General features: G+C 34.8%; 2 protein-coding genes across 5 annotated transcripts in view; one reads left to right on the plus strand and one right to left on the minus strand.

The window, feature by feature from the left end:
• Nucleotides 1–2,844, plus strand: part of LOC107722954 (protein FAM83G-like) — a 9,077-nt gene extending 6,233 nt beyond the window's left edge. Inside the window, exons 5-6 of one of the 4 annotated variants that reach the window (XR_001637870.1) lie at nt 1,006–1,073; nt 1,349–1,423. Coding sequence is in view for 2 of the 4 variants with exons in the window: in XM_016531452.1 (XP_016386938.1) it covers nt 1,340–1,803; nt 2,240–2,255 (480 nt within the window). In the remaining 2 variants the exon portion in view is untranslated. Of the gene's footprint in view, nt 1–1,005; nt 1,074–1,339; nt 1,804–2,239 lie in introns of those variants that run through there. The other 3 variants (XR_001637871.1, XM_016531452.1, XM_016531453.1) reach the window with 3 other exon arrangements.
• Nucleotides 2,845–5,105: 2,261 nt separating this feature from the next.
• LOC107722928 (sodium/glucose cotransporter 5-like) lies at nt 5,106–10,528 on the minus strand. The gene is made up of 5 exons (XM_016531425.1): nt 10,418–10,528; nt 9,040–9,099; nt 8,694–8,798; nt 6,592–6,697; nt 5,106–5,344 (listed from the first exon to the last, which is right to left on the minus strand). The coding sequence occupies exons 1-5, from the start codon at nt 10,526–10,528 to the stop codon at nt 5,178–5,180; spliced, it is 549 nt and encodes a 182-aa protein (XP_016386911.1). The 3' UTR covers nt 5,106–5,177.
• Nucleotides 10,529–11,367: the final 839 nt, after the last annotated feature.

The following is an 11,367-nucleotide window of genomic DNA, read 5'->3' on the forward strand; positions in this document are numbered from 1 at the left end:
CAAAAATCATTAGGATATTAAGTAAAGATCATGTTCCATGAAGATATTTTGTAAATTTCCTACTGTAAATATATCAAAACTTAATTTTTGATTAGTAATATGCATTGCTAAGAACTTCATTTGGACAACTTTAAAGGCGATTTTCTCAGTATTTTTTTGTTGTTGTTGCACCCTCAGATTCCAGATTTTCAAATAGTTGTATCTTGGCCAAATATTGTCCTATCCTAAGAAATCCTATCCATACATCAATGGAAAGCTTATTTATTCAGCTTTCAGATGATGTATAAATCTCAATTTTAAAAAATTTACCCTTATGACTGGTTTTGTGGTCCAGGGTCACATGTATGTATGTGTATGTATGTGTGTATATATATATATATATATATGTATATATATGTATATATATACATTAAAATTAACTTGCCAAAATTTGTAGTATCTAAAATGATTGATTGTAGTTTTAAAAATTTAAATTTTCATTTATAGTATCAATTATTTATTGTTTATAAGTGATAATATAAAACAGAATCAGACAAATTTTAATATTGTTTTATAATATTAATATTATAATAATGATTGATTATTATAATATATATTGTTTTATTTTAATATTGTTTTAATAATATGCATCCCTACTGTTATTTGCATAGTTCTTACAAATATTTGCCTAATGTCACTGTTTAGTCTTGTCCTAAAGTATCTAATGTTTTATTAAAATGCTTCAGTTAATTATGATGTGTAGTATTAGTATTTGGGCATAAAACTACCCTGCTTAAGGTTGTAGCTGGTTTTTGTGTGGTTGCTATTTGATGTAGAATAGTGCAGTCTAACTTGGTGAAGATTGTTTAGGTCTGGTAGTCCAATTTAGACCAGCAAAAAACCAGCTACTATGTACCAAAAACCAGCTTGACCACTTTAAGCTTGTATGACTTGATTTTATATAGGTATAGGCTTAAAAGGTGACAAAGCTTGCACAAAAGATGACATAGCACTGAATTTTTGCAGCACTAGCGGATACAGCACCTGGAGCGTGTGTGTAGTACCTGGGTAGAGTGCCCTGCTGATCATGCCAGGTAGGATGATGAAGATCATGGGAAGCATCTTGAGATAGCTAGCAAAGATGGACGCCCCTTTGGCGTGACTCAGATTCTTGGCTGAGAGAGACCTCTGCACGATTACCTGCCAAGTTACAGATCAACCAACATTATTTTTTTGTTTACTGAATTCTTTTTGAAAAATTCATCAGAACAGTTTATAGTTTGTTGTTGTACCATGTGAAATCATGCCTCAAGGCTTTTTATCCTTTTTCTTTCTCACATACACCCTTCCTCCCTTTCAGCTTTACCAGATGGTCTCCAGGTCACCTGTTCGAGACGCTTATGGCCGGGCCAAAGTGGTGATTGGTAAACCTGGAGTATTCTATAGACTCCCTAAAAGCAGCGGCCATGTGATCGGGGGCCACAGGTACTGGCAGGGGAAGATGAATGCTGACCTCCCCTCAAATGGATCAGGCCAGCAAAATCTAAAACGCTCTGGCCGGTCCCCTAGAAGACAAAGCTCCGCCTATACGATAGAAGGACTGCGAATCAATCAAACTCCCACTCAGCGGCTCATGCACTCTCAATCTCTCTCTCCCGCTCATCGGGCCTCTCAAACAAAGTCTCCGTCCCCTCGTAGACGGGTCGAGACTCGTACACCATTAGGGATCTCTTTATCTAAACTCACCAGCGTCAAACACCTCAGGGGGAAGGTTCCAGTGAGCACGTCTGGTTTTGCTTTGGGGGATAAATTGTTGACACAGAGGCACACTGCTTTTACATAGAGCTACAACTTTGTGGTACTCACAAACAGAATATTTTGATAAGAAACAGTGAAAAAAGCTGGGTCATTTTTTTCCATAAGCGCCACCTACTGTCATTAAGTGAATCTGTATTTTAATTTAGCCCATCTGCCATTTTTTCCCCCACATAGGTCTGAACAGAAAAACTGCATGAGAAAATTGGACCATATTTTTGTGCCGAACATTTATTAGCGTGTACAGGATTTCAGAACTAGCCTTTGAGTTGAAGTCAAGACCAAACCCTCCAAGATCCAGACCAAGACCCTTAAGACCTAGACCTGGACCTAAACTCAGACCAAGACCTGTCCATTTCAACAAACTTATTCAGAAAAACACTGAATTTATTGCAGCATTAATTTCAGAGGGTTTTGCTTTGGGGGATAAATTGTTGACACAGAGGCACAATGAAAATTAACTGATTTATGGTGGCTTTCTTCCCAGAAAACAAAAAAAACAAGTACTTTGTATTGAGTACAAAGGCATGAATGTGCAATGATGTAGCCACCAGTCTCCACTGAACACTTTTCAACTGGAGTTCAACTGTATCTTTAAACTGACACGAGTGTTACAGTCTCAAACAAACGCTGACATTTTCTGGACTGTGACAAGCAAAACTAGCAGCTTTACTCTTTATTGACGTGCCTTTGAGTAATATGGACTAGTGCAAGAATTTGGTGGTGGATTTGTGACCACGGTGATGACGATTTCACATTCACCTCTGTTGTCTGAGCTTGTAAGAAAAGGACGTTGAAAATGTTAAGGTATAGTACAAACTGACAGTGAGTTCATTTTCAACGTCTGCATTTGTTCCTGGTTTTATCAGAGGAGATCGGACTGACTCAAGGCCTGTTCACACCAAATGAGTGTTTGGTACGATTGAACATCTTACTTTGAATGAATGCCTGAAAATGCATTTCTTCAGGCTGACACGAATATTTGCATGGCATTTTTTTTTTTGCATTGCATTGCATTGCAAAAAATAAATAAATATATATATATATACACACACACACACACACATATATACATATATAACTGCATGAGAAAATTGGACCATATTTTTGTGCCGAACATTTATTAGCGTGTACAGGATTTCAGAACTAGCCTTTGAGTTGAAGTCAAGACCAAACCCTCCAAGATCCAGACCAAGACCCTTAAGACCTAGACCTGGACCTAAACTCAGACCAAGACCTGTCCATTTCAACAAACTTATTCAGAAAAACACTGAATTTATTGCAGCATTAATTTCAGAGCCACTTTGTGCAGTTGTGAATTGACTGGTCATGACTGAGACCATTAGCCAAGACTCAGACCAAGAAATTTGGTCCAGACCAAGTTTTGAGCCCCCAACCACAGAACCTAAGTAATAAGACCCAGACCAAATCCAAGTTTATTGGGTTTTGAGGGGACTCTAACTCTGTCAGTATTTCCAGGATTTTTTTTATTTTTTATTATTATTTTTTTAATATATATTTGCCTGCTAATGATTTCTGAAAATATAAGAATGCTTGTTTTTAAGGATGTGACGTGCACTGTACTTAAAAGAAGGAAAGTGTTAAAATGTTAGTTATCGCAAATAGACTTCTATAATTTTCCACTCTTATAATTTTTTATATATATATATTTTCTGAATGAGCAAGGTATTTTAAAAATGCTAGTCTGCACACTGATTCTCACAGTTTCTGTGAGAAAATACTTGAATCATTTGGAGACGTTTTTGGTGACGCAGGACTTAATATAGACATTAGTTGACGCAAATTCCTCACAGTCTTATCATTTGCATCAAATTTCAAGTGTCTACCCTAAATTAGGTCCTTTTGTGGAAAGATATTCAGACTTGTAGATCTTATTCCTAAAAGGCCTTTATCTCTCTCTAAAACGGCAGTCTTTGTGGCATCAAGTGATACATTAAATATCTTATAGCAGAATGCAACTCATAATGCAAAATTCATTTGCAATACTGTCCTATACACAATGCTTTTTTCTTTGTGTTGTTAGAAGCAGGCTAGGCTTATTATCTGTTGTTGAGAGTGGGTGTGTATGTTGAAGCATACCTGATCGGTGCACCAGTACCATGTTGCAAGAATGGTTAATCCCAGTGTCATGCCTGGCCAGGGTAAGTCTCCATGCACAGGGTCTCTGAACAGGTGCATGGCATCAGGCCTGGGCAGGTGACATGTCGTATTTGGGATGATCTTAGACGGCACAGCTTTCAAATACACACTCTCCAGGTTACTGTAGCCTCCAATCTTGTTGAATGCTGTAACATTTGCATAAATACATATCAGCTAAATCTACTACTTTTTGGGTAATATGTAGAGGTTTAGCATTATTTGTTCTTTGTAGTAATGTCAAAATGACATGACGGAATGTACATTTTAAATGGATTCCAATTAAAAATATTATTTAAATTTCTTTAACTTGTTTAGACTTGTGTGTGTTCATATTTTGTTTGCTTGTATCTGTGTAAGTTTTTTTTTATTTCATTTTTGGTTCTTAAAAACCTTTAGAGATGACTTTCTGTAAGTTGTTAAAGACATTATTGGGATTTTCCCCATTTCCACACCTCCATACAAACCAGCTTTGCAGGTTTTAAAGTGTTTTAGTGTACCTTAACCTGACATGATTCGATAAAACCCTTCTATTGGACTATTATTATTACTATTATTATTATTATTTTCTCTGTACTGAACAGCCGTGTTACAGGACATTTCCTTTGTTGCCTGGTTTTTATTTCTGTGACAGCCACGGTGAAATCTGCTCCACATTACATATGTTGTTGTTTTTGCCTTTTTTTACTTTTGCTGAGGAAAGACAAATTCCAGGCAACGAATTCCATCAAAAGACAAGCGTTCGACCCAAATGTGAATACCGCCAGGGGAATGCAGTTGTTTAGATTAAAGCTTGTTTGCTTTGAATATTCTTTTTTTGGTGAATATTCTAAATTTTACACTTTTTAAAATAATTCTACAATTATTTTAATTTGTGCATATTTGATCTGTGTTTTAAGTTACCAGGAAAATGAATTTCCAAGGGGGGAAAAAAACATTTATAGCAGTCCAATATTGATTCGTTTGTTTATTTGAAAAGTATCTATTTAGAAAATAGATAAATAATTGAACCTTATTTCATTATCATTTATTTTGTTGTTATTATCAATAGGCATTTTTGCCTATTTCAGCAGGCCACCAGAGGTAAGTCAAGGTAAGGTTTAGCATTTGATGCTGAAAGTATGACATTTCTTTACATGCAATGCATGAAAGTATACTACATAACCCGGGAAATGTGCCTGCCAAACATGTTCTCTAACAGTCACCATCTGTTTTCGGCACTGCTTTCAAGATGTACTTACTTCCCCCATTGACAGCTGACATGAGATCAGTGCCAGTGGAGAATAAAAGAAGAGGCCTGTGATAGACTGACCTGTAATGGTGAGGATGATCGCTCCAATGATCATGACGAAGGTCTGAAGAGTGTCGGTGTAGATTACAGCAGCCAAGCCACCTGGAGAAACAGAGGACTAAGCGGGTATTGCTCAATTCTCTCATGATGGTTTAATGTGATATGAGTCAATGGGGTCAAGTCTGAATCAGCACTTGTAGACAGAGCAGTGAATAGAGTGACAGCAGTGTGGCAGATTAAAGTAATTATGCAATTATGGTGGAATCAGTCATGTAATCCATAATTACTACTGCAGAAATAAACTGAACCACGGCTTCAGTGAGGAAGTTTAAATAAGTAGTCATTTTATAGAAGCTTTTATCCAAACAATTGACAGTGCTACTCAAAGCTGTGGTTAAGTACCTTTATAATTTACACTATCAAACCAGGAACATTCCTGTTTCAAGCCCTGAGCTTTAACCATTACACTACCCCATCTTACAGTGTAAGAGGAAACTTCTTTAAGACCACAACTGATTATTGCATCTGCTCACTTGGCTGTAAATCTGTGTGCGCAACACCGTCTGACATCAAAAGCTGTGCTTTGTCATGCTACACTGCTGTTTGTTGAAAAAAGAGCTTATTTAGTGCAAGTGCTAATTATGAAAACTGCTCAGTACTGAAAAATGTAGTGGTACCACTTATTTATGTATTAATCTAGGTTAATGTTAAGTTATAAATATACTGTTGATTCATGTATTATAAACATGTATTATGAACAACTGTTGACATGTTAATTTATACAGCTTGATTAGTATATAAAACGCATTAGTATATGTGGAAATCAACATTAGCCTAGATTAATAAATGCTTTAGAAGTATGTTTATTGTTAGTTTATGGTACCTAATGCATATATAGACACTACCATTCAAAAGTTTGGGATTAGAAATATTTTTCTGTGAAATAAATTGAATACTTTTATTTATCAAGGATGCATCCAATTGATCAAAAATGACAGTTAAGACACTTGCAACTTTCAATTTCAAATAAATGCTGTTCTTATGAACTTTCAATACAACAAAGAATCCTGAAATAAAATGTGTATCAGTTTCCACAACATTCAGCACTAATAATAATAAGAAATGTTTCTTGAATGCCAAATCAACATATTAGAATGATTTCTGAAGGATCATGTGGCACTGAGACTGGAGTCATTCAGATTTGCATCCTAGGAATAAATTACATTTTAAATATATTAAAATGGAAAACATTATTTTAAATGTTAATAATATTCCACGATAAGACTTCTTTCAAAAACATGAATACATGGTACTTTTGAACAGTAAAATACATACATGCAAATACAAACCTGCAATAGTGTAGAGGGCAGTGACGACCAGCATGAGCACAGTGGAGAGGTAGAGATTCCAGCCCAAACAAACCTGGACAAACAAAGCTCCAGAGTACAGATCTGTCTGCAAAAGATACAGACTTTTAATATCAAGTTGCTTTTTCACTTATACTTATACTGCACATTTTGTCACTGATTTATTTTTTCTCCTAAAATTGCTTGGAGAACAGATATACAGTTGATGAGAGTTGTTGACATAAGAGTATATAGAGCTACACTGTAAAAAATGGCCGTGAATTTAACGGTAAAATACTGTAAAAATGCTACAGTAAAAACCTGTTAAATGGTTAACGGTAAATTCCTCAACTATATACGTAATTTTACAGTAGTGTACCATTTTTGGAAGTGAAAAAGACCGTATAATTTACAGTGAATAACCGTAAATTGACATTCCCAGAATTCCCTGCGTTACATTTCAAATTTGATGTTTTTTTGTTTAAATAACTATGTTTTTTCTTATCAGTTTTGTATATTAGGGTTGTGTGTTACACCTAATGTTGTTAAATGAATGTTTATTGTATTATTTCAGTTTCATGTGTGTTACCATGATGGTGTTTAGCGTTTGTGTGAATGACACTGTGCACCTTCTATATATGTTATTATTTAAAAGCTGCTTGTGATGGGCTTTGGTTCATCATGTGACTTTCTCATCACCACCTGCATTTGGTGGTTATCAGTGTATTACAAAGGTACAAAACAGATTTCAGTACTTCAATAGGTTGGTATATTAACATTATATCAGTTAATGAAATTACGGTTTTTAACTAAATTTAAGTTAAAACCGTAAAACCTAAAATGTTGCTACCGTATTTTTACCGTAAATTTTACAGAATTTTTTTTACAGTGTATACAAAATGAATGTGGACAATATAGCTTAGATCAATTATTATCTTAACATATTTCAAATTTGACTTTTTTCACTTTGGTATCATTTGTCAAATTATATTGTCATATAATATAAGCACAGTTTGTAAAATGCCTTCTGAAACTCTAGAGAAGACATTTGAGATTACTGGAGTCTTGTTTAATAGGAAACTTTTAAGAAGTGGGAGACTTCAGCAAAAGTCTCAGTTTGCTCTCCATTTTATCACATCGTTGTCTATGATGAACAGCTGAAATATTAAGATGATCTCATTAATCTTTTTTTCCCCCTATGGCCAGTGCTAATTCTAGATTTTTTTCCCAAAGAAATGTGAGTGGTTCTTGCATGTACATTACCTGTCAAATAGTTATATGTACTAACATTACAAAAAAAAAGAAAATTTAGTTTTATTATTATTATTTATTTATTTATTTTGTTTATATGAAGTCTCTTATGCTTATGAGGCTGCATTTATTTGATCAAAATACATAAAAAAGTAATATTGTGAAATGTTATTACAATTTAAAATGACTTTTTTCCTGTGTCAATATATTTTAAATTTTTAATTATTCACACGATGGCAATATTTGCTGATTTGCTGCTCAAGAAACATTTCTTTTTATTATTATTATTGTTAAATAATTTTTTTTATTAAGCAGCACCATGATACATTTTTAAGGTTTCTTTGATTCAAAGAAAGTTAAAAAGAACAGCATTTATTTGAAATGGAAATCTTTTGTCACATTATAAATGTATATTTGTCACTTTAATATGTCCTTGCTGAATTAAAATATTAATTTCTTAAAAAAAGATCTGACCCCAAACTTTTATACGGTAGTTTTATCACTAATTACACTTCTCAGACTAATGACAAATAATGCTTGTTAAATGCCAAAGTTCAGTATGTATATGTTTTAACAAACCCCTAATGCTACATATTAAACTTTGGCATTTAACAAGCTTGAACATTTGCGTGTGAGTGTTTTTGTGTGTCTGCAGTGAAAAACAGATGTTGAAACACAGCTAAACATTCTTTCACAGCTTCAAATTCCTTAGGTACAGAAACATGCCAGCGCAGCAATACGGGACTCAATAAATGAAGCCTTTGTAGATTAATGTTTGATTTTTAGCTTTGTGGGTATATGTGTGAATGAGATGGCAAAAAAAAACATATGAATGTATGTATTTTTGTGCTCACTGAGATCTTGGTAAACACGGACAGCATCAGACTGAGAGCTGACAAGTACATGCGAATTCGCTCTCCTCCAAACCGCCGACCCAGATACTCTGGCATTGTGACAATCTTTGAGAGAGAGAGAGAGAGAGAGAGACAGGAAGTGCAGAGGGAATGGCATGAACTAAGCAAATTAATAGGCAAATCTGGGAAAGTAGCACATGTGGTGTGTCTGTGTGTGAGAGAAAGAGACTGTGAGTCTATGGTACATTTGGCAGCCTTAAACATAAGTTCTCAATTATTAATGCACATTCTAAATAGCTCAGTTGGCACATCAGTATAAGTGGTTGGGTGTACGTCTAAAACTCACCCCAGAAGACACATAAACTGGGACAAAGATCCAGGCAAGAGCCAACAGGACATAAGTTGCCTAATAGAGAGAGAAAGTGTAACTGCACTGCAGTGAGACACATTTAAACATTCTAAAAAACAATTCACCTGAGAAGCAAAACTGCATGAGACATTATTATATTTGCTTTCAATACAGAGGCCCTAAAGAGTATTTAGAAAATTAAGGCACATTTATTGTTATATTATTAGATATACTGTATGTTCCAACTATAATATATTATTAGATTTGGAAATGTTTTGCTTGTAAAGTTTATTTGTTATATTTTTCTTCATAGTTGTAGTTATTTGCAACTCAGTGCTCAAATAGTCACTACAAGTAATCATGAAAAAAAAAAAGCATTTTTTAATTTTGTGTCTGTGCAGCTAATTTTGAACATGAAAATATGTGCGTAAAATTGACCCTATACACAATAGAAAATAGATGGGAATTTTTTTTTTTTTTTAGTCTTTGAAAATCTACATTGGGTTTTCTGTTTACACTAAAGTTAGTGTGTTTCATAGTGTTGATTTTTGGCAAATTGCATGGAAACCAGTGGGGGTCAATTTGAAGTAGCTACCCAGTTTTTTAACACAAGAAAGGTTCAAATAAATGCTATTTGGTATGATATTTTATCATCTAATACAATGACATTCAAACTGTTATACGGGCAATTAAAGTGTGCAAATACTTTTTAGGTCTGCTGTATCATGAATATAAAAATTTCCATCTACTTCAACTTAGAAAATCAAGCTTAGCTTGTTGTAAGGATTTGAGGACTGACAGACTTGACAAAGGACTGACAGAAAGGACCGTCAGTCTAGACAAAAACCAAGAACAAGCCTGCGTTCAGCCACGACAAAACGGTGCAAAACGTTTTTTAAACGGAAACGGTGGTGCGTTGAACACTCTGTTAAAAATTATTTTGATGTTAATTACATTGTGGGAGCTTCATCTTTAATACCGCGTGGTTTATATACATGCTGCTGCTGATTGGGCGGACATTTTTGGCACACCCACCAAACAAGAGAAAACGTATCTCAAACCCCGTTGCACACCGTTTCCAGGAAACATGTCGTTCAACCCGGAAACAGTAGCAAAACGGTACACACCGGTTTGTGCTTGAACTTGCCCTAGGATTTTCAGCACCCATAATTCCTGTTTTAGGACGGAAGCTGGTCCTCTGTCTCCCCCTAGTGCTGATCGAATACAGGTGCATTTACATGAAGTCTTTTGTTTTGTTTTCGTGTTTGCAGTAATGCTCAATAACGAATTATGACTAATAAACATTTTGCACTTGTTTAGCATAAATGCAAGGGAGAAAATGGAAATGAGGCATTAAAAAAATTATGTCACTCACATTCCATTCAAATCCGGCTACAGCGATCCCTCCTGCTGCTCCTGTCCCAGCCAGACCGATGAACAATCCTGAACCCTCACTGCTGGCAAACAGAGATGCACCAATCTGCATCCATTCATGCTACATATTAGTGCAGTTCTCAAACTGGACTCAAACGGCTACATAAAACAACTAGATTTACAACACTCAGCATCACACTTCATTTATACTAGATAGTTGACATGACATCAGGCAGTCTGCAGTGTGTCATGCCAGCTAATCTATTTTAATCAACATTGTTTTAATTCGTGTATATATAATTATTATACATGTCTCATATTTATAATAATTATCTACAGGCCTATATTTGTATGACCTCATTTGTTTTTGTGACCTCGTTTGAATTGAGATACTACATGGAAATGTAATAATATAAAAATTATTTGACATTATGCAGGACTAATTAATGGAATTGCAAAAGAAAAAAAAAAACTGATTAAGTTAAATTGTGATTTGTTACAGCATCTAAAATATACTATACTTTTCCTGATACATATAGAGTGGGGTCCAAATATTTAAAACCACTAGTTTAAAAAAATCAAAATGGTTAAAATAAATAAATAAAAACATTATACATAACAATATGCACAAAAAGTTTAATTAACACTCATTTTAATGTCTTATTATTTGGTCTGCTTTAATCACAGCAGTAAAACCTGATGATCATGTTCTCCAGCATGAGTTGAGATGTTAAAGCGCATCTTGTGCTTCAGTGGAAGCTGGACATTTGAGCTTTTGTACAAAAGAGTTTACATGATAAATGTCACAAATTTGTTTAGTGATTTGATTTGACGCAGAATCTTCATAATGTGTCGTGTATGTGTATCTTTGTGTGACGAGAGGGGCGGGGCCGAGAGCCGTGGGAACGGAGCGAGGCCGGTGGAGTAATTGCTAATGCGCGACACCTGCGC

This window comes from Sinocyclocheilus rhinocerous, unplaced genomic scaffold, assembly GCF_001515625.1.
Source record: "Sinocyclocheilus rhinocerous isolate Xijiao unplaced genomic scaffold, SAMN03320098_v1.1 scaffold3, whole genome shotgun sequence".
In the NCBI taxonomy this organism is placed as follows: domain Eukaryota; kingdom Metazoa; phylum Chordata; class Actinopteri; order Cypriniformes; family Cyprinidae; genus Sinocyclocheilus; species Sinocyclocheilus rhinocerous.

Coding starts and splice junctions, on each gene's coding strand:
- LOC107722928 (XM_016531425.1), bottom strand. CDS start 10,528: ATGCAGATTGGTGCATCTCTGTTTGCCAGCAGTGAGGGTTCAGGATTG. Junction 9,100..10,417: donor TAGCCGGATTTGAATGGAAT/GTGAGTGACATA, acceptor TCTCTCTATTAG/GCAACTTATGTCCTGTTGGC. Junction 6,698..8,693: donor CCGTGTTTACCAAGATCTCA/GTGAGCACAAAA, acceptor TATCTTTTGCAG/ACAGATCTGTACTCTGGAGC.